This window comes from Lactuca saligna, chromosome 5, assembly GCF_052625555.1.
Source record: "Lactuca saligna cultivar CGN05327 chromosome 5, ASM5262555v1, whole genome shotgun sequence".
NCBI classification, from domain to species: Eukaryota; Viridiplantae; Streptophyta; class Magnoliopsida; order Asterales; family Asteraceae; genus Lactuca; species Lactuca saligna.
In genome coordinates this window covers 230843084-230867591 of record NC_136421.1, presented here as the reverse complement: position 1 = coordinate 230867591, position 24508 = coordinate 230843084, and the positions used below count along the sequence as shown (strand labels likewise).

The following is a 24508-nucleotide window of genomic DNA, read 5'->3' as shown; positions in this document are numbered from 1 at the left end:
GGAAGTTGATTCCATAATGAAGGAAATGGAAAGCAGGATGATTTCGAAGGCATCAGGGTTAATACGTGATTCTAAAAGCCGCATTCTTGAGAAAACTGATCAGAATGATAGTTCTACAAAGAATAGAATCAATTCTCTGAGATCTGATTTTCTGAAGGAAGTGAAGGATTTGAAGACTGTTACGAAGGAGCGTCATGTGCTCTTCGTACAGGAAGTTAAGAAGGTTAGAGAAGACGTTAATATGCAAATTCGTGAACTTTGTGAAACAATGACGAAGGAGGTTCAGCATATTCAACAAGGGTATGAATCAGCACATCAGAAGATCGACATTATTTGTGATGCGGTTGTTCAGTGTGTTCAGATGTTCGAACAAGTCAATCCTCAGATGATCTCTCTTTCAACCACAGAAGAACAACATTTTGGAGAGTTGGTGAAACTGTTGAAAGAACTCCAAGATATATCTTCGAAAGTTTCTTCACCAATTATTTTTCAAGAATTTCTTTCTCAGAAATTCATTCATTTCGAAGCCATTCTACAAAAACACCTTGCTCCATTGCTTCGAATTTCAAGCCTTTTGCCACACGTATCAGATGCCCCACCTGCTATCACAGGGATGCAAGGGGGAGAAAAGGTTGGTCAAGCAAAGGCTGGGGAACATGAGAAGAAAACTGAAGATATGAAGGTGGTAGGAAAGGTTTATCCTTCGAAAGGTTTTTTGTTAAGCCAACAATTGTTTCAGCTGCTCCAGTTATTTCAACTGTGACTACAATTGTTCCAATTTCAAGACCTATTGCAAAAGGGATTGTAATTCTGAATCAAAGTGATGTCTCTTCGTCAAAGAATGTAGCACCTTTGAATGATAAAGACAAGGGAAAAGGAGTTTTGGTTGAGAAATCTAACAAAGAGAAGAAAGCTGAAGTGGCAGCTGAAATTGAAAGAATGAGGCAAGTTCAAAGTATAATGCGACAAAGAGCTCTAGAAGGTTCAAATGTTGATAAGGGGGATCCTTCAAAAATGTACAATTACGAAACAATAGAATCCAGGGTGATGTTCGATCACATGTATTCTTTTGAAAAGATTCCGAAGAAGAGCTTTGTGGTGACAAATACTGATTTTTGTCAACTTGATTTTCCAATCAACGAAATGATGTTCGTTATGCCACAGTTCAAAGCTGAGACAAAGTCTATGGATACCGAAGAGGGAAAGAAGATGAAGATACGTTTTCATGCAGTATTAGCAAAGGCTCAAGAAGAAGTTTGGTTCTTGGAGAAAATTAAGAAGGTGATATCTATAAAAATGGATGTCATTTTCGAAGAGAAGTTTCAAAATGTAAAATATGTTGTGGCAAGGGCGAGTGGAAAGATACAAGAGTTTATTGTGGTGGACTTTCCATTGATGAACACTTATGATCTTATCAATGTTGCCCTGATACTTAAAGACAAGTCATTCTCTTTTCTCCAAGATACAGAACCAGATGTTTTCAGTCTTGGGTTTTTATAGAGTTTTAAGAGTAGTTTTTTGATTGATTTGGTTTCCTCAACAAACAAGGTTAGATTTATTTTTTTGCAGTGATTTTCGGATTTTCAGTTCATTGTTTATACAGTCTCATAGTTATATGTAAAACTGCTTAAAACAAGGGGGCCTAATTAGTCTTTTTGGTGATATTTCGTAACTGATATACATGTATACATGTATTATGAACGTCAAAACCAGAGGGGCCATGGCCCCTCCTAGCCCCTAATGAGGTTTTTATTTTTCACCATTACATTGTAATTTTCGAAAACGTGATAAAATTCCATTATTAAACAAAAGAAATAGAAATGAATTTATACTAATATGTTTATTATTACGTCAAGGTTTCACCAGTTTTATCTATTGCGGTATAATAATAAAAAAAAACTGTTACCGCTTCTCAAGAGAAGTTTATATGTCAACCAAGCCTTATAATAATGCCATTTTTCTATAAAATTCAACTATAAATTTACAAAATGACCAATTAACACAACCAAATGTATTATACAACAATTAACATACTGTAAAAGTTCTTACTTAACCAAAACAGACTTTTTGTATGCATTGAAGCAGATTGAAGAAGCCGGTCGTCTTGCTTCTTTACTAAAGAAGAGAGAATTGAAGGCGGCCGGAATTTATGATTATAGGAAAAGGAAGAATTTCTTCTGCAATGCTGAGATCCCCTTTGAAATCAGGCCGCCAATTGGCTTTTATGATATCGCTGATGAAAGTTCAATAGTTGAGCAACCTAAATTCCTAACCACCATCGAGGAAATGGAAGGTGAAAGAAGGGCCGATAGAGAGGCCCGTTTGAGAAAGCAGGACATTGCGAAGAACAAAATAGCATGGAGAAGTTCTACCCCACATGCTCTCCTTTTCGATTCTACCCAGAAACCATGTCAGGAATGATTATGACACCGATGCAAGGAAAGAAAGGTATGATTATGATGTAGGGCGGAAATTAGGCGAGGCAAAAGTTGGGATTTCCAGCAAGGTACTTATAGAGAAATTAAGTTGTTCACTATCCACTTATTAGTTGTTATGATTATCAATATCCTGGTTACAAGTTTTGCACATTTAATACCTAATGAAATGCTTGTTATAAAAAATATCTATATTAAAAATATAAGTATATTGGTATTAGGAGTAAAACCATACAATTATATTGTTATGATGGACAAAAATATAATGAACTTTTGTTATGTTTTATGTTTACTCTTATGTAAATACAAATGGCGATGGTTGTATTTATTTGCTTGTTATAGCCACCTACTTTTGTTTTATGATTTCAACAATTAATGAACTTTCCTTAAAATTTCTTATTAAGACACTGTAGTTTGAAAAACACCTAATTATAGTAGTAAGTGTAATTCTATGAATCTTGATGATCTTACTGATATGAGGAGCCCTCAATATATACAGCAGGAATAGGATAGATTACAGGGATATACAAAGAGATATTCTAGGAAATTGCTAATCACAATCAATTTACAATAAATACAAATATATATGGAGATATGTTATGTTCTACTAATAGTCCCCCGTAGTCGAAACTATAGCTGGTCGGATGGAGAGACTGGATCGGAAGCGAGTGAAAAGTTGACGAGGTAATCCATTTGTGAAGATATCAGCATATTGGTAATCTGCCGGAACATGGAGAACTCGAAGAGAACCCATGCGAACTTTTTCTCGGACAAAGTGAATATCAATTTCAACATGTTTTGTGCGTTGGTGTTGCACGGGGTTTTGTGTGAGATAAACGGCTGAGAGATTGTCACAATAAATGATTGTGGCTTGGCGTACTGGAAGGTGTAACTCGAGAAGCAAGTTTCGTAGCCAAGTTGTTTCAGCTGCAGTGTTTGCGACCCCTTTGTAAAATAGCCTCAGCACTAGAACGAGAGATTATGGGTTGATGTTTAGATGACCAAGAGACCAGGTTATCACCGAGGAAGACACAGTAGGAAGAAGTGGAGCGTCGGGAATCCGACACCCTCCCCAATCTGCATCAGAATACGCAATAAGTTTGGCAGATTTAGAAGGAGTGATGTGTAGACCGTGGTTGCTGGTTCCTTTGAGATACCGCAGAATACGTTTGAGAAAATTGAAGTGTGGTTCACGTGGATTATGCATGAAGAGACACACTTGTTGGACAACATATGCGATATCTGGTCGTGTGAAAGTGTGATATTGGAGACCACCAGCTAAGCTGCGGTAGAGAGAGGGGTCGGACATTGGTTGGCCAGCAGTGAGGCTAAGCTTGGAGCGCGTGTCGGCAGGAGTGGTACTTGGTTTGCAGTTTTGCATGTTGGCACGTGTTAAGATGTTGTTGATGTATTGAGCTTGAGAGAGAAAGAGACCACCATTTTGATGTTGAACTTGGATGCCGAGGAACTGATGAAGTTGGCCGAAGTCAGTCATAGCGAATTCTTTAGACAATAGGTCAATGAAACGGCGAAGAAGGGATTCACTTGAGGCAGTGAGGACAATGTCATCTACATACAATAAAAGATATGCCATTTGGTGTCCATGCTTGTAGACAAAAAGGGAGTTGTCATTGGTGGTGCTTTTAAATCCACATGTTTGGATGAATGTTGCAAATCTTTGGTACCAAGCTCGTGGGGCCTGTTTAAGACCGTATAATGATTTCCGTAAGCGGCAAACCTATGTTGGGTTTTTGGTATCGACAAACCCGGGTGGCTGGAACATATAGATAGTTTCATTTAAGTTCCTATGTAGGAATGCATTCTTTACATCTAGTTGGTCAATAGGCCAAGATCGTGACACAGCAAGGCTAAGAACTGTTTGTATCGGGGTGGGTTTTACCACAGGACTAAAGGTCTCATCACAGTCGACGCCTACTTGTTGGCTTTTCCCATTGATGACTAGGCATGCTTTGTATCTTTCAAGAGTCCCATCGGCATGAAACTTGTGCCGAAATAGCCACATACAACGTATAACATGAGCATCGTTTGGTCGAGGCACTAGATCCCATGTGTGATTGTCTATTAAATCCTTGTATTAGTTGGTCATAGCTGAGTGCCAGTTAGGATCAGATATTGCCATTTTATAGGATTTGGGTAGGGGAGAAATGGTTGGGTCAGTGGAAGTGGTGTGAAGGTTGAATGGGGTTTTAGGTTTTGTGATTCCGACTTTGGAGCGTGTGGTCATGGTGTGGGTGGAGGTAGGAGGAGGGGGGTTTGATGGGGGATGTGGTGGCCGTCTGGAATATGTGATGGGGAAGGATGTGGCGTTTGTTGTAGATGGAGATATGGGATTTATTGGGGTTGTTTCAGGCGAATGATTTTCGTATGGTTGAGTGGTTGTTGGAGCTTCAGTGTCGGGGCTGGGGTTGGGGTTGTGTGAAGGTGAAGAGGTAGGTTGAGTAGGGGATTGAGGAGTTTGATATATAATGGGTGAGGGATCGGTGTCTAGGAAGGAATAATTAGGTTGCGGGTTTGGAGTAGAGAAAGGGAATGATGTTTCGTCAAATGTGACGTGACGAGAAAGGAGGATCTTGCCGGTGGATAAGTCAAGGCATCGATAACCCCGATAGTTGGCCGGGTATCCGAGGAACACACAAGCGGTGGATTTAGGGAAGAGTTTATGTGGGCGGGTGGCAGTGAGGTTGGGGTAGCATGCACAGCCGAAGACCCGTAGGTGGTCATATGGAGGGTGTTTTTGGTAGAGTGCGGAAGTTGGAGTGTGGAAGTTGAGTAGTTTGGTGGGTAAGATGTTGTGAAGGTAGGTAGCTGTATGGAGGGCGTCAACCCAAAATGTAGGTGGGAGGGAAGCATGGGTAAGAAGAGTGAGTATGAGTTTGTTGATACGAAGAATCATGCGTTCAGCTTTCCCATTTTGTTGGGAGGTGTGTGGGCAAAAGAAGCGGATATGAAGGCCGGTGGTTGAGGCGAATTGGTTGAAGTGGTGGTTGTCAAATTCGCCTCCTTTGTCACACTGGAAAGTTTTTATATGTTTGTGGAATTGTGTTTGGATGAATTTGTGAAAGTGTTTGAATTTGTCATAGGTTTCAGATTTAAATTTTAAAGGAAAGACCCATGTATAGTGTGTGTGGTCATCAATAATTAGAAGATAATATTTATGGCCACTTTTGCTTGGTAAGGGAGAGGTCCATAAGTCAGCATGGATGAGATCAAATGGTTGAAGTGTGGTTGATGTGGAGTCAGTGAATGGGAGTCTTTTGTGTTTGGCTAGTTGACATGAGTTACATACAAATGAATGATCAAGTTTATTGCAAGAAATAATTTTATTAGAACTAAGGAAGTCCATTACATGATGGCCCGGATGTCCGAGTCTGTTATGCCAAAACAAGGAATTAGAGGAAACAAAAAAAGATAAATTTGTTGGAGCGTTGATTGGGTAAAGATCCCCGGAGCTATTGTGCCTCGTCAGTAGTTTCCCACTCTTGTAGTCCTTCACAGATAAACCATAAGGGTCAAATTCGACAGATACGAAATTTACGAACGGAAACGAGGTTTTTAATTATACCGGGTGTGTGTAAAATGTATTTAAGGTGGATGGATTTAGTGGGGTAGGGTAAGGTCGAATGACCTGATCCTAATACCGACACTCGATTTCCATTCCCAACAAAAACAGATTTAATAGATGACACAGAAGGGGTAGAAATTTTACCTGCATCGGCAGTAAGGTGAGTGGTGGCGCCTGTATCCATGTACCACTGATTGTCATTTGGCTCCAAAGTCATGGTGTTAAAAGCCGCTCCAAGTTCTGTTGCTTCAAGATGATTGATATCTGTAAGATGAGCCTGCTGTGCATTGCTAGTCTGGTTATTGGGTTGGCGATTTTGTGGGTTGTTCCATGGAGAAGCCCATCCGGGCATAGTTGGATAAGGACAACGAGGTGTAGTCCACCAGGGGGTAGTAGCCCAATAAGGTATTTGTGAGGGATTGGACCATTGAGATCTCGGTGGATTAGGTTGAGATCCACGTCGATTAGAAGAAGAGGCGTGTCATTGATTTGAGGTTGGGTTGCCAGGTCGATGAGTAGAAGGACGTCGCTGTGGTTGTCGGCGATTTGGGGCAGAAGTATCACGCCGATTAGGATAATTGGGAGGGGGATTTGAAGGCTCGTGGGTGACAGCAGCAGCGACATCGGCAGGGGATAGAGAATCTCGAGCATGTTGACGTTGGTGCTCAAGCTGAAGCATAGAGCACGCAGTCTCCCATGGGGGCAGAGTTTGATTGACATACACACCGACCGGGTCGTATTCAGTGAGAAGGCCTCGAACAAGCTGAAGTACGAGGCGTTTTTCATTCACCGGACAATCAACATCGTTGAGTTGATCAGCGAGTTCTTTCAATCTTTGACAATAATCTTCAAGAGAGGGCATCGCACGAAGAGTCAAGTTGTTGAATTCATGTTCAAGAGCAGCAACCCTAGAACCTTTGTTATTGAGAAAAATATTTTGTATTCTGGTCCAAGCTTCGTAAGCTGTTGAATCTGGTTCAAGAACACGGGTGAGGAGATCGTCTGAGAGTGTCCCGTAGATCCATTGAAGAACAATGGCGTCAATCTCATAGTCTTCATCTGTTTTGGCTGGGGGTGTGGTTCCATCAATGTGGGAGAGGACCTTGTATCCACGAGCATGAAGTTTGAAAAGCTTAACCTAAGAGGAGTAGGTTACCTTCTTTCCATCCAGGATTCTGACTTTGTTTTGAATGTTTGCAACAGTGTAAACGGGATGGATGATTTTGGTGGTGTTAGGATCGGTTTTGTCACCCATAGGGAAAGGGTAGTGACTTGTTGGGAGAGAAGGTGGAGACTACACAGTCGTAGCTGTTGCAGAAGGTTCAGAGACGGTACTTGGCTCTTAGCTCTGATACCATGTAATTCTATGAATCTTGATGATCTTATTGATATGAGGAGCCCTCAGTATATACAGCAGGAATAGGAGAGATTATAGGGATATACAAAGAGATATTCTAGGAAATTGCTAATCACAATCAATTTACAATAAATACAATATATATATATATATATATATATATATATATATATATATATATATATATATATATATATATATGGAGATATGTTATGTTCTACTAATAGTAAGAACTAATGTGTATGACGATGACATTGATATAACTTGGTAGATTTTTCATGTATACTTTTAAATAAACAAATAAACGAAAGTAAATTGTAATTTCTTGCATATGACCCAAAAAAGGTTTATCAACTTTAATCATAAGTTTGATCATTTATGGTCACAAATAGTTTAAAATATTGAATTTGATATTTTTGTGGTTAATATGGGTAAATTTTCTGAGTTTTATTGCTTTTAATGGTGAAAAAGGTTTGGAACGTTGACTTTGCTCTATTTTTAGTGGTAAAATAGGTTGACCTTGATTGCTTTTATTGGCAAAAAGGCTAAAGAATGTCGACTTTGATTTAAGGGGTTCATCATTACCATATCGCAACCAAATCCCACAACTTCTTAGAAATCTCCTTCAACGACCAAATCCCACACCCAAATTTATATATCCGTTTTTATATAGCTTTTCATTTGCCATCATTGACCTGCAATATAACAAGACTTATAATCCAACAAATTTGTTTTATAATCAAACTAAGTAAGAAATTAATTATTTATAATACCTACACCTTCTCCACAAACAACAAGAACTTAATGGTCGTATCAACAAAATTAGGATTTCTGTCATTGCAAAAAATAATGGACATGAAGCTGCAAGTGTCAAAAAATATAAAATCTACAAAGTCAAAAAGTATAAAATCTACCAATTCATCAAATCGATAACGAACTTATATAATCAGAGAACTTTTTAGATTATGAAAAAGTTGGGTTGCAGTGTTATAAGCCGATCTAATCATGTTTCCACCAAGAGTAATGGTTTAATGGCCTCACATACAAACATAAATAAAATTAGTTACTATGCAAAAATGGTCCAAAAATGATCATGAATAGAGGAAAATTATTAACGTAGTTCCACGACAGATGTAAGAGTTCCAGCGGTCCCCTCGCTTTGAGCGTTTAACATGTGTGGCTCCGCAAACAGTTTCAAGATAACACAATCATCATCGTTTACTTTTATATTATTTTTTGTCTCCTATGCATCTTGCATTTGTGAATATGCTTGTGGTTGTTAATGAATGTCCCAATCATGTATTAGTACGAAATTTAATTTTGTTTTTGACTTAATGTCCATAATATAGGACTTAATCTGGTAAGATAATTTATATACCAGTTGTTTTTACTTAATAGAGAAAGTTATGAAAATGAGGTTTTTACTTTTTACCATTACGTTGTAATTTTCGAAAACCCGATAAAATTCAATCATTAAATGAAAGAAATAAGGATGTACTTATATTAATATGTTTATTATCGCATAATTATTTGGCCTTTTTTATTACAGCATAATAATAATAAAAAAAAATATGATTTAAGTTGTATTTGGAAAACCTATCATGTTTACCATTGTACTTTGAAAGCTCTATACTATTCATTTTTTATTATGACAATTTAATTTTTAAAACACTTCCTAAGTATATAATTTTCCTTGCATCTTTTTTTTTCTTATTAATACGTTGTGAGTTAGAAAATCAAAAATAGGATTGTAATTTCAACATTTTTCTAATTAGAACATTGTACTTTAGAACTTTTACTAAGTCTTATTAGGACATTATACTTTTAAAAATCGACCAAATTATATAATTTCACAAGTAATCAATTTGTTTTTTTATTTGTTTTATAGAGTCGACTAATTTTCATGTTATATATTTTTTAAAATGTCCCAGCAATTGAAAAACAAAATTATAAATGTCGAGCCAAAAGACGTGTAGTTTTCTTTGTTCGCATTATATTTAAATTTACTCTGGATTATTCGGGTCTATGTTCTGAAAAAGAAAATCAATTTGAATTCATTTGATACAATTGGATCAGCTAGATCCGCTCAAACGAGCACCCCTACTAACATTTAAAAAAAAAAGTTTGTTAATAATATTATGATTATACATATTCCATGTGTGTATGTAATCTAACAATATGACAATACCCTCTTTTCACATGCTCATACACATCTTACCCCATAAACCCACACTCTAATGAATATAGTAGGTAGAAACACTCCATATCCTTGTCAAGGAAGTTTCTGAAATGGTTTGGCTTATAAAGGTCCCTAGGATATCTAATTGTCATGATATCCTTAACATTTACTTTTTGAATACCCATCTCCTAAACTTAGAAATTCATGCATTATCCTTGACGGGTAGTTGGCCCAATCTCAATCCTGTCATTAAAAAAAATGATTAGGCATGACTAGTAGTTCATGCTGATATCCCTAAATAAGAAATTTTGGTTGATAAATAGTGGATAACACTAGATCTCATGTAACATTTGAATTCCAATGTATCAACTTTAAAAGTGTTTTGAAAAAAAATTGGCTGGCCACGATGTGGTGCAGATATCACCATGACGTGACAAAGCTTGCTTGAGGTGCACATCCTAAATGAGTACCACGACGTGGCAATATGAAACATCTCAAAGTTTCCGAGTAAAAATTTCATTTTAAATAAGTTGAAACCATCCATTCATTATCCCAAAAGACAATCATAATAAAAGTATTCTCAAAACATCAGAGTAAAACAATAAATAGTCCATGCATAATAAATCTCCATGGGATGTAGTGCGATCAATTTGGGCCCTTTCTTTCGAAACTAGCAGTACCTAAAAACATTGTAAACATAAATCGTAAGCACAAAGCTTAGTGAGTTCCCAAAAATACCACATACCAAACATACATAACAACTCAAAACTAAATTTGGTCTATTTCACCCTATAAGTCTAGTTCAACTCTTTCGGTATCTTTCAACCGATACCGGGTTTATTTCACCTCTGATTTTAACTCCTTCGGTATCTTTCAATAGGTATTGGGTCTATTTCACCCCCTGAGTATATTTCCACTCCTTCGGTATCTTTTAACCGGTACTGAGTCTATTTCACCCCTATATGTAAGCATACAGTCATATCAACAAGAGTGACAAGAAGATGAAGACCTTGCGCAACAAGGTAGTGGGTTTGGTGAAGGTGTAATGGTGGCACCATAACGGTTCCAAGTGGGCACGGGAACCCAAGGAGAATATAAGGGAGCATTACCCTAAGTTATTTGCAGCAGCGGACTTCGAGGATGAAGTCTGATTCAGTTAGGTAGAGTTGTAATGCTTATTGTTGTCGGCTCCATTGGTGAACGAGGTTTCCCCAAATGGGCGTTGGTCCTTGAAAACCTCTCATTGCAGGAGGTCAGATGGCTGGTGGGGCATTATACACTTATGGTTCTGTATCAATCCCCTCAAACTCTTCTTCTTCTTCTTCCATGGGTTCCTCTACATCCACAATTTTCTTCGGGATCCTCTTCTGGATCATCTTCCACCCAGCCTCCATTACCTTGGTTTGGGTAGTAAGGGTCCCCTGGTAGATGAAATCTGGCCATTGTGTCTGCACGAGAATAGGGATATGAGAATTGTCTAAACACTAATTCATATAAATTTGAACATCAGGGTTAAACTATTGCGTTTACAAAATACTCCTATAGTATTCTAAATGTTATGTTTGATTCTAAAGATTACATGTTTAGTAAGTTTTAGACTTGTCTTCCACTGCAACTATTCCCTGACGTATGTTAGTCGGTTCTCAGATAAATATAGTTGATCAGACTATATTCATCCCAGTCCCGATTACATATTCCAAGGCATACCTGTAGTGCACAACTCACCTATAATATTTCTATATTGTTTTTCTTATGATATTGTCACTGTCATGTAATGTATGCATGTATACTTTTAATAAAACTATATTTTTTTAAAGTATATCTCTTAATCATAGTGTTTTTGCCTAGTTGTGTTTATACATGTATATCAAAAATGGTTTTGATATACTTAGTTTACTATAAACAATGCTCTGATACCAATCTGTCACACCCCCAAACCTGAACAGCGGAAACATTCGGGGGCGGAGGACGTCATGTACAGTATCATAACAATTGAATAGTAAATAAAGTACACACCACCATAATATATATTTGAAATTTTTACATGATTGTTTTATTACATGTTTCAAAAGTCAAATACAATATGATGTTCCAAAAGATGTTACTAATGCCAGAGCATTAGTTCCCAAAAGCAGTTGTTAACCTGGTGTTTAGCGATTCCCTGAGAATACAAGTTATTTCAAAGAAAAAGTGTCAAAAATTAAGTTGGTGAGCTCATAAGTAGTTATTTGAGTAAATGCATGCCATTCAAAAGTTCGCGTTTGTTTTCTAGAAAATCTGATATTTTCTTACAAAATGAGTTATGAATCGATGTTGTATAAAATGGATGTATTTGGATCAGGAAAATCCTATATTTTCCTAAAAGAAAGAAGTAGTCTTAAATCTCCAAGACTGTAATTTGTAAGTAAAAATGACATACTTATACTGAAAATGTATAGTTGAATTAGTGAACAAAACTAGAGGAAGCCTGTATTTTTACGTAAAATAACGGTAATATTAGTTTTCCCGTGAAACATAATACCATAATAATTGTCTATCATGTGAGTTTTCATAACCGTACTATGATGGATTTGCATGTAACGATGTTCTTCAGGCGTCGAAATGTTATGACGCTTGTCACCCTTAACCTGTCGGTCCGGCTGTAGCTAGCAGCCAGGGTGCGGGATCATCAGTCCCGTATAGATCTATACACACTTATCACGTTCTCCGGACGGAGACTCTAGTTATAAAACATGGCTTTCTTGTATACCTTGATAGGTACAATGAAGACGAATGACTCACATATTCTCAATTAAGTCACGTATTTTTGAAATGAATGTGTTTATTGTCCGAAATGATTACCCTCTTTACTATGTTGATAAAGGCATAACAATCATGTGTATTTTCTTGTATATAAGTATTGTTATAGTTGAAAATGGTTACCCTTGTCAAGATGTGTTATGCAAACATATAAATAAAGCACATTTTCATTTACAAGCATAACTCATCCCGAGATGGTAAAATGGTATCGTAAGATGTTTTGCGTGCTAACATTTTTGTATGATAGTTATAACAGCAGCAAGGAGTTTATGGTAAAAGATTGATGTTTTCACACAATTTTAACAGTGTGTTTAATTGTATTCCCCCCCCCCCCCAACACCTAAAAGTGTTTAAAAAGCATTTAAAAGTGTAGTGATAGGGGTATGAACTCACTTGGTAAGAGTGATGGTTTGATGAAGATGATGTTTAACTCAGGTAACACTTCGACTAGAAAGAAGCAAGTTTCTCGGGAAATTCGGAACTTTGGGCTTCCATCAAGGCTTGGGCACGTAACCGGGGAGTTGGGGTAGTCTCGGGATGCTTAACACAGAGTAGAAGTATGAGAGGGGATAGAAATGAGCAGCCAAACTCGGAACCCTCGACTTCTATTTATAGGGTGCATTTTATGAGTTCACGTCATGAACATGAAGTTGTTCACGTCGTGAGCTCGATCTTATCTCCTCAGTAGACTCGACGACTAATAGCCCGACTCTGGCACACATTAGTCACTAGCTCACGTCGTGAGCTTATGGTTCACGTCGTGAGTTTCCTGACAGTGTGGGGTTTCGTGTCCCGAACTTCATAAATTCATATATCTCGCATACAAGTTCCGATTTCGACGTTCTTTATATCCACACGTAGACTTTCGTTTAGATTCCATCAAATAATTTTGACTTTATTTTTAATATTATATTTTTAATAGGCCGGGACTAGAAAAGTCCGTTAAAAATCCATAACTTCTTCATCCCACGTCCGTTTTTGTCTGTCTTTTTACCGTACTACTGTTGTCGAGGTCTTCGATTCTGGTTTAGATGGCGTAGGCTAAAAGTCGCTCGATCTTTATTTCGAATTTTTAACTGTCTACTGCTATATTTGAAAGTTAGAAAAACCATAACTCCTCAGACAAAGTTATATTTGGAAGTTCTTTTTATATATGTTTACGGTTTAATGACATCTACGACTTTCATTTAGATACCTATGGCTAAAAAGTATTTTATTGAAATTTCGTGTTTTATGCTTAACAGTGATTTACCGGCTGTGTTGCGGATCTTCGATTGGTCATAACTTCTTCGTTATATCTCGGATTTTAGTGTTCTCTATATTTTTGAAAACCTTGTTACGACATCTATCACTTAGTACATTTGAATTGAGATTTTTGAACATTTCATTTTTAATGCTATTTTTATTATTTCAAAAATAAGTTACAATATTTGACTTTAAGTCGTTACATTGACTTGAAATATCGGTTTGTTACACATTCATTCGTATTTAAGAATCACAATCACAATCCAGAATTCATAATCGCCATGGAAAATTTAGAAACCATGTTCTCGATTCTTATCTTCACCCTTCGACCTTTAAAAATCACAATCATCGACTCTTCTAATCTTTGTGAATCTTGATTAAAATTCAACTCGATAGTCTTTTAAAATTACTAATTCTAGTGGCGAATCTAGAACATAAAATTATGTGGTTCCTTAATTACATGTACTCGATAAAATGGAAGGATTAATTATACTTCGTGACGAGTTGGGATGTATACCTTTAAATATTTTAACATATATCTTATAGTTATACATAAAAATTTCTTACAATTACATGTACTCAATAATACCGAATGGAAGAAGACTTGAACACGACATAACAAGATGTTAATATATATCATATTACCCTTCAAACAATATATGAAATGTAAGCATCTTCATAACTAACTAATAAAAATGAGTACAAACAAAACCTATAGCAAACTAGCAAGTTTTATTGTTTTCAAAACCATATATATTCCATCGTTACGAAAAACCAAATTAAACAAAATAAAATTATAATGTTAAAGCACATAAAATCAAAATAATAACTCTAATTTAAATTTGTTTGGTTAACAACACACATTAAGTATTGTGCAAGCATAACAAGAATCAAGATAATATCATGCATGTCAAAATCAAGGTATTGTTTCTTTTCCCTTATAGATATCCTTGGGCCTCTCAATCACCAACACCATCACATATTTCTCTTATCTTTTTCTATGTTTTTAATTCTTTGGTTTTTTCTGTGTGTGTTTGTGTTTTTTTTTTTTTTTCTCTTTTTAATGAGCTTCTGATTCATGCCATATCTAACATCTCATTCAACTTGATAAAAAAATCTAGATCATGTTTTTTTTCCTGTTACTTTCATCCAAAATGCTCTAAGATAGTTCCTTAAAAATTTACTATGTAAACTGTATATAAATGTAGAACCTTAGGAAGCCGTAAGTAACTTCGCCCCTAACTAAATCAGGTATGTTTTTATTGTAACTTTCTATCTTTTTATCTTTTTGTTTCTGACTTAATGCATCTAGATTCTAATAGACTAATTTCTAAAGTATTTGTTCTAATTCAGATTTTTACATTGAGAGTCACGCTTGTTTGCTCAAGACTCATGAACAGAGTTCATTTTAAATTCAGAATTTATCAATTTATCAGTTAGCATGCCTCGTGGAACTAAAAACCATGAAGCAAGTATATTTTTTGTGTAATTGTCTTGAAAGTATATTATGAGATGAAATGAGAAAGTACTTTATTTTTTTATTTTATATATTATAAGTTTTAGGTTTATTTTTACTAAACTGCGCCTCCTTAGGTTATGTTTGACGTACTAACTGAAAAACTAACTGTTAGCTGAAAAGCTGGCTGATAGCTGAAAAACTAGCTGTTAAATTTAAAGCTAGCTGATAGTTGAAAAGTTAGCTGATAAAAAATGATGTTTGGTAAAGCTAGTTGAAATATATAAAATTACATAAAATAAAATGTGAGAGTATGTGTTACTATAATTAATTAAGGGGTGTATCTAGAAATTTTTAAAAAAGGCTTTTAAAAAGCTAGTCTAAGTAGTTTTTCAAAAGGTAGCTTATAAGTTAGCTTATAAGCTACTTTTTGGCTTACCAAACACAACAACATCAAAAAACTCGAAAAATAAGCTAACTTACCAGCTAGCTGTAACGCGCCAAACACAGCCTTAATGGGTATGATAGGTTAGTTGTCTTTTTAAAAAGAAAAAAAAAAAAAAAAAAAGTATACTCGTTAGAAAATAAATTCTCTAACATGTTTATTGTTTAACGTAAGTAATTCATTGTGTATTTAAATGAGTTGTATTTATTTTTATAATCTTATCTACTTTTTTTTTAAAACACCCCTTAAATCAATGTAAACGTGAATGTTACTTTCCAAAAACGGTTTTATGAAGAAAGAGGCGATTTTCTCACGAAGACAGTGGACCAACGATGTTATCGTGGGTCCGTACGGCAGCATATCCCGGACCCCGTTGAAAAGAAGAAAACTATAAATATAAAAAAGGCACAATCCTACGACATCCATCCGCCATGGCTTCAAAAGCGAGGAAGTGGGCAACAATCATTTCTTTCACTGCTTCCAGAATATTCTTTTTCTTCATCTTCTTCCAAATTCCTCTTTTCAGGTATCAATTTTATCGCTTCTTTGTTAAATCCATATCCTGACATTTTAATCCGCAACTTGTTCATCGAAAATCGTTGATTGAGACGTCAATTTTGACCTAATTATCTTTATGCATTCGACATTATCAGAAGCTTTTGCATTTTCATATTCATGCAGCAGTCTGATTTTTAATTACTTTTTGTACGATTTCTGACGAAAAGCGGTTCTCGATTAGGTTTTTTTTCCTACATTCAAGTGATTTAATGGCAATGCGGAAAGAAAAATCTGTTCACGCTGTTATGATCACATTTACATTCGCAAATCGTTAATTGAGAGATTAAATTTTTCCTAATTATTATTATCTTATCCGCAATCTGTTTTTAGTTACTTCATTTAACAGTTTCTGCGGAAAATCAATTCTTCCTCGTTGATCTTCCCACTTTTTCTCCAACGAAGTGATTTAACAGCAATGCTTACAGATCAGATGCCAACAGTTTTATCGCATTTTTATTTAATTCATGTATTAGCAGTTTACATCTGCATTTACTTCCTAAATTTGACCTAGTCATCATTACGTTACATCATGCACCAATCTATTTTAAATTACTTCACTTTACAGTTTATGTGCAAAATCAGTTCTTTCTTCAATTCCTGTTCATCTTCCAACAGAAATTACGTTTTTTTTTTTCTACAATAAAGTGATTCAATCGCAATGTGTAAAGAAATTTGGGATTTTTCAAGAAACAGTTATTGATACATATATATAATTGTTATATTTATGCAGATTTCCATGTAGAATTGGAACATGCATGACACCAATGGAGCTAACATCTTCTCATTTACTTGCGAGTGAAGTAATTCCTTCAGGGGTAGTGACAGCTGTCCTTTACCCTGGAGCCATTGCGAAAGCTCTTTTCAATGATAAACCTATTCCAAAATACAAAGCCTTATTAGACTCATACAAGTTAAAAAATCTCAAGCAAAACCCTTCAGTTACTGATCTTCAACATATCGAGGTTTGTTTTTTTAAATAAATTTATGTCATAATTTGGTAATGATTAATTGAAAAAAAAAATGAGTATAAATTGATGAGAAATCCATTTTTTTTAGGTTTTAGCAGGGAGTTATTTGGCGATTGCTGGTGCGATGATAGGGTTGTATAGATCAAGGAGGTTGGGGTTTTTTGGTATGATTTTGTTAATTTGGGGACTTTCTAAAGAACCCCATTTCTACAAAAGACATGAAGTTCTCAAATATTACAAAAATGCCATTTCGGTTTACTACCCGACTATGTCTATCACGGTCGTTTCTGCTTTCCTTTCTATAAGAAATGATGTTAGGAAGATTGTTTCTTGTTTCAAGTGGAGTTTTTCAAAGTCTAAATACAAATGAAGCTTTCGAAAAATCATGTATTTTTTTTTTTTTTTTTTTATTTAGTCCAAATTGGTTCATATGTTAGAATTTGTTTCTCATTGATGGTTCATGGGATGCTTATATGTTTCCTTTCTAGTTACATTTTTTATGTTATATGTTTGAGATGTGGTCAATAAATAAAAGTTGCATTAACTATGTTTCGGATGAAATGAATGAGTTGAAAATATTTGCATTATTCTATTTAATTTATCATCCATAATGACTTTTAGCGTGTTTAAGTAGGCCATTTTGAACATGTGCAACTCTTCGTGCCAGCCCTTTTTTTTTTTTTTTTTGGCAAAAAAAATAAACAATAATGATTAAAAAAAAAAATCAAACTATATCAATCGTGATTAATGAAATGAAAGAGAATGTCTTTTTCATGCAATAGTAGAAATCAACGAAACGTAAATTCTATGTGGATAACAAAACATATATTTTATGTGCATGACCTCACATACATATTTTGCTTTTGCTAACTTATTATTTTTGAATAATTAAATTTCATATCAATTATCATCAAATAACACAAATACCCATCAATCACATCATCTAAAGCTAACTGGAAAGATTTATATCCATTTTGTTCTTATTTTATTTTTTACATAAAAATGTCATTTTTTTTCACTTTACTAAAAAAACCATTTCGGGTTTTTACTATATTGTTTTCCCCAATATATATATATATATATATATATATATATATATATATATATATATATATATATATATATATATATATATATATATATATATATATATATATATATATATATATATATATATATATATGAAAAAGTTCAATAGAGATTCATAATTATCAGTTCTCCAAGGAACAAATACGTTTGGGAAAACTGCAATAAAGTCCTTACATATTGGTCTCATAATCGATTTAGCCCTTATATATATTTTTTATTCAATTAAGTCCAAAATACCGGTAATCGTATTCAATTTAACCCTTTGACCCGGTCAACAGGTCATCCAACTTTAAAAAATTACATTTTCAGCCCAGATTTAAAAATTTATTACAAATTTGGTCTAAATTTTACACTTTTGGCCCATATATTAAATTTTTTTACAAATTTGGTCCAAAATTTACCCTTTTTGACCAAATTTTAGAATTTTATTATGAATTCATCCAAACTTTAGTTTTCTTTACAACTTTTTTTCTTAAAAGTTTGTTTCTAATATATTTTTTCTTTAAAACTCATATTTATACAAAAAAAAAAAAAAAAAAAAAAAAAAAAAACATATTTTCACTTAAAAATCTTATTTTTTCTATATAAAAACTTTTTTGTATATGAAATATCTAATTATAAAAATAGGTTTGGATTATTTGTGTGATTTCTCTTAAAAATCAATTAAGAAATTAAAAGTAACCCTAAATTATACGATTAAATTATAGTTTATCAAAAACTAGTTACACTCATTTTAATATTATTTATTTGTTCTTTAATCACATTTATAGAAAAAGTTTAAATAATAGAAGATGTTACATATTGAAAACTTCGTATTTTTGTTTCTCGCTGAATACATGTTCATACATATAGTTCATCATCACTTTGGATTTCTTTATTTAAACTTCTTTGTAAAAGCGGATTCATGTGTCAATTTTGTTTGTTGTAATAACAAAAAATAACTATCTAGAATGGAGCAATTGTCATTTGTTGATAAGGAGGTTTTTGGCAGAAAATGGCATTTAACAAATATAAAAAAGTATTACAAACGTTGATAATTACAACTCCTACTGAAATCAATATGGATTGTCATATATGAGATTAGAACAACTTTACATACCTTTTGTCATACATATGTGATCGAATGTATGATTTAATTTACGAAGATGCAACAGATTGAAAAATACACATAAACAACTATATTAAAATCTCATAGAAAAAAAAATACACACTAAATAGAACACATATTAAAATCTCTATATTAATAGTATAACTTAGGGTTACTTTTAATTTAGGGTAACTAGTGTAACTAGTTTTTTTTTACAAACTATAATTTAATAGTATAAATTAGGGTTACTTTTAATTCCTTAATTGATTTTTTAAGAGAAATCACACAAATAATCCAAACCTATTTTTATAATTACATATTTCATATACAAAAAGTTTTTAAAAAACGTTTTTATATAGAAAAAATAAGATTTTTATGTGAAAATATGTTTTTTTGTATAAATATGAGTTTTAAAGAAAAAAATATTATAAACAAACTTTTGAGAAAAAAGTTGTAAAAAAACTAAAGTTAGGATGAATTCATAATAAAATTCTAAAATTTGGGCAAAAAGGGTGAATTTTGGACCAAATTTGTAAAAAAAAAATTAAAATCTGGGCCAAAAATGTTTATTTGGACCAAATTTGTAATAAATTTTGAAATCTGGGCGAAAAATGTAATTTTTGAAAGTTGGATGAACTGTTGACCGGGTCAAATGGTTAAATTGAATACGATTATCGGTATTTGGGATTTAATTGAATAAAAAATATATATAAGGACTAAATCGATTATGATGCCAATATGTAGGGACTTTATTGTAGTTTTCTCAATATTTTTTTCAAGTTCTAAAGCTTATTCTTTATCAAAAAAAAAAAACTAAAAATATATAAATTCATAACTTAACATTATGAATGTTAAATATATTTTTCAGATTCACCGTGTGAATATAGAATCACTTTGTAAATTTTCAAAGATTTACATTATGAATTTAACGGAAAAAAAAATTAATAAATTTGATATCATTGGAAAATGATAAAAAGTTATGAATTTCTATATTTTTAGTTTTTTTTATACAAAATAAGTTCTAAAAGTTGAAAAAAAAGATCGGTTCCTTAGTTCATTGGTTAATTATGGTTTTCTATTGTACCTCACCATATATATATATATATATATATATATATATATATATATATATATATATATATATATATATATTATGTATTATGTATAGTTTTAATAAAAGACTCATAAACCACCACGTGTCCCCTTATAACCCTCTTTCTTTCCACGTGTCACTCCTACAGGCATCTTTTCGCTACTTTTCTCGTCCATTGCTATATTGAAGCCTCAATATCATCTCTTACTAATCACGAAATCGGTTTCCTTAAAATCAACAATGTTTTTTAATTACCTTATCTCATACCAAATATACATGCATCATAATATGAATGAAATCATGATTACATGTATATCTTTGCCTGTTGATTACAAGTATATTTTTGCAATCTTTCTTCTTTGATTTATATCTACTTCTTCCTCTCTATAATTCTGACATAGCATCATAGAAATAGGTAAGTTGATTTTTGTTGTTTATTATTTTTCCCGTTGTTGATACTTCCGACTAGCTTCACTCAACGCCGTTGCTTCCTTCTTGTCGTTGCTACTTCACACAGATTTGGTACTTTTAATAGGATCCTGATGCTTTTCTTGAATTTGTTTTTTGAACATTTTTTTCCACTGGTTTCAGATTAATAAAAAACGATTTCAAGCATCATTCTCTTAACAAAATCCTTACAGAAGGTATGTTTTCCATGATTTGAATGAAAGTTCATGATTAACTGATATAAGGATTTTGATTACTTGTAAGCGTTTTGTTGGCGCAAGTATTTTTTGGAATATTGATCATTATCAAATTGAAACAATGGAACAAGTATTGAAGCATAACACAATAGTGTTTTTCACTTCTTGGAGACCGGGTCAGGCACATAGGTATGTGTAATATTTGCTTCCAATATGTTTTTTTATACACACGATCATTAGTTTTTATCTTTCATTGTTGTGTAGCAAGCGGAGAATGTGAGAAAATATGTTGATATGAAAGTGGAAGAATATTAGGGTGAAAAGGGTGTTGATTTTTAGAATGCTAATGATCGGAAGAAACGGCAACATGAAAACGATGACGTTTAAAAAAGGCTACCTTTAATTGAAAAAATTAAATCCCGCCTCTCCTTTTCTTCATCAATGCTCTTAAAACCCACCTCAAGTTTCCATTCAAATTCAATTATTTCAAATTACAACTTTATCTCAACCTATTCATGCTTCCAAGTCTGTCTCCTTCGATATCTGTCTTCATCTCTTCATATATTTTTGTCATTTTTATTATTTATAGGTTGTACATTTTAGCAATAAAAATGGAAAACATTACAATAATGGTCACTGTGGCAGGAAAAATACTAAATCATTGTAAGTATATTGCTATTATAGTTATTTTTTCCCATGCAAATGGTAATTATACTGAACTTATAACAAGTATTACAAATTGAAATTATTTTGTTGTAATTTAATGAATTATGTATGTCAATATTGCAATTTTGAAGTTATTGGTTTAGCGTGAAAGTATCTATCAACTATTATGTATCCTAAGTTTGGAATAGCTTTCTTATTTATTTGGTACAATATAGAAGAAAAAGAACACCAGGTCCATATTTTAGGTATTTGTCAAAGCGTATGCCAAAATCTTTTTCTTTGTCATGAATCTGTGTAAAATTTAGGGTCTCAGTCAAATCTGAAGCCAAAGTCATGGGAATCTTCTATAAAAGAATTTGGTGCCTCCCTAAACGTAAGAAACATAATTATTTTCTAAATTTCTCATTGTACCTTTAATTTTTAAATTTTTGAACCTTATTTTGATTTAATTTTCATCTATAGGTACCATGCAAGTCATATTCCAAAGTAAAGTCGTATGGTGATGATATATGCTCATTTTAATGGAAATTGGGGTTAGTATTGTTGTTTATCTTGGCTTCCTACTAATTTTAGGTGATAGTTATAATTAATTATAATTTTTCCAAAAAGAAGATATAAATAAATAGTTTTAAATAATTACATGTCCTATTATGAGCACTTTGTACACAAGTAATCTAAAATGATTGATTGTGATTGTAGTGACGAGTTGGAGTATATATCTCACATAAGCTACATGGGTATTTTCGTAAATCGTATTTTTTCGGTATTATTTTTATTTTTCAAGAGTTTTACAGACAACCTAAAATGAAAATGTTAAAGCCTGAATAAATAAAGGGTGTCTTTTGGATTTTGGTTGCAGTTGGAATGAAATAAAGGGTGTCTTTTAGTGTTAAATACAAGAAATAGCAACATACTTATGGTGAAATGCAAAAAATCAAATTGTTATCATTATTATTCTCATTGGTATTTTTTATTTGTATTTTTATAATTTATATTCATGATGTGTGTACCAAATGATTGATTCCACTTAAACATTTTATTAGTAATAATATATAAAATAATATTGTTTATATATTCAAAACATATTACAGTCCTAATTTATATTAAATTTTATTTGACATATAATAATGTCATTTCCATGATTAATTGTATTTGTTTTTTTTTTTCACTATATTGAAATTTATATTGCATTCTACATAATTAGGATTTTATCAAATATCAACATACAAATTGTCGATAAAAAATTCAAACCAGTTTTACATATTAATTTGAACTCTCATTATTATTATATCACTATAAACTTATAGAAAAAACATTTATATTTGTGAATTATTAAATTTATTATAATCATTGGTCAATCATCACACTTATCATTTAATTTTAATTTTTAATGCTTTACTTTGATGACCCGTTGTATCTATGGGTTATAACCTAATATATATATATATATATATATATATATATATATATATATATATATATATATATATATATATATATATATATATATATATATATATATATATAAAGTGATTTATCGATCAAACTTTTTTTTTTAATTTTTGCTCTTTATAGTATGTACTTTGTTTAGATTACCTTATGCAATAAAACTTATATATTTAATAATTCTTATTTTGCTGGAAAATTAGGTAATCTAACCATAATTTGCTATGAATCTAAAGAAAATAACAAAAAAAAGTTTTTAGCAAAAACAACCACTTGGCCCGGAACAGATATTTCGGACCAAGAGAAAACACTTTTTTTGACAAAAAATACTTTTCGAACTGAATTCGGGTTCCGCGCCTACATTTCGGATTTCAGACAGAAATTTAAGATTTGTGAGAAAAAAACTCTGGAATTTTAAGAACAAGTCTAAAATCTGATAAATAATTTCGAAATTTCTAGAATTTTTTTTACTTAAATCTAAAAAAAAAAAGTTAAACAAGCATAATAAATGTGAAATGTGTGTGTGTGTATATATATATATACACATATACATACATACATACATATATATATATATATATATATATATATATATATATATATATATATATATATATATTAGTGCATATAATCAGATATTTTATTGAAAACAATGACATTAAATAGGGCTGTAAACGAACTGAACGTTTGGCAAACCGTTCGTGAACTGTTTGGCGGGAAGTTCGTTTATTTAATAAATGAACGAACATGAACAAAAATTATCGTTCGTTTAGTTAAATGAACGAACATGAACAATGGTCTCGTTCGTTCATTTATGTTCGTGAACGTTCGTTTATGTTCGTTTACGTTCGTTTATGTTCGTTCGTTTCAGTTTATTTATATTCATCTATATTCAATTATTTTTTATTATATTGCTATGTTATATGTTCGTTTGTGTTCATGTATGCTCAATTGTATTTTTTTTTTTAATCTTTGTTCGTTTATGTTTGTTCGTTTATGTTCGTTTAGCATGTTCACGAACATAAATGAACGAACATGAACAAAGTAATTTGTTAAACGAACGAACATGAACAAGAAAATCTCGTTCGTTTATCCGTTCGTGTTCGTTTGTTGTTCGGCTAACTTAAACGAACGAACATGAACAAGACCTTGTTCGTGTTTGTTTGGTTCATTTACAGCCCTAACATTAAACACTTAGAAACAGACTTTTCGGATGTAAATGAGGAAATTTTTTCTATAAAAAAATAATAATAATAATAACAAAAAATAACTTCGAAATTTGAAGATCAAACCCAGAATTGATGTCACACCCCCAAACTGGAATGGTGGAAACATTCGGGGGCGGAGGCATCATATGTAGTATCACAACACATGCACCATAGTAATCAAAGTAACAAACAACCATTGCATTAATATTAAAGTGTTTACAGTGTATGATTCACAAAAGATTTACTCCAA

At 32.8% G+C, this 24508-nt stretch overlaps 1 protein-coding gene and 1 long non-coding RNA gene across 2 annotated transcripts; one reads left to right on the top strand and one right to left on the bottom strand.

The window, feature by feature from the left end:
• Positions 1 to 5757: 5757 nt before the first annotated feature.
• On the bottom strand, positions 5758 to 7503 carry LOC145045985 (uncharacterized). The gene is made up of 2 exons (XR_013681928.1): positions 6163 to 7503; positions 5758 to 5943 (listed from the first exon to the last, which is right to left on the bottom strand). It is a non-coding gene; the product is annotated as an uncharacterized LOC145045985 (long non-coding RNA).
• Positions 7504 to 15899: 8396 nt separating this feature from the next.
• Positions 15900 to 17588, top strand: LOC144997722 (uncharacterized). Its single transcript, XM_078957593.1, has 3 exons — positions 15900 to 16025; positions 16788 to 17019; positions 17114 to 17588. Exons 1-3 carry the CDS (start codon positions 15931 to 15933, stop codon positions 17393 to 17395), a joined length of 609 nt encoding a protein of 202 aa, XP_078813719.1. The 5' UTR covers positions 15900 to 15930; the 3' UTR covers positions 17396 to 17588.
• The last annotated feature ends 6920 nt before the right edge of the window (positions 17589 to 24508 follow it).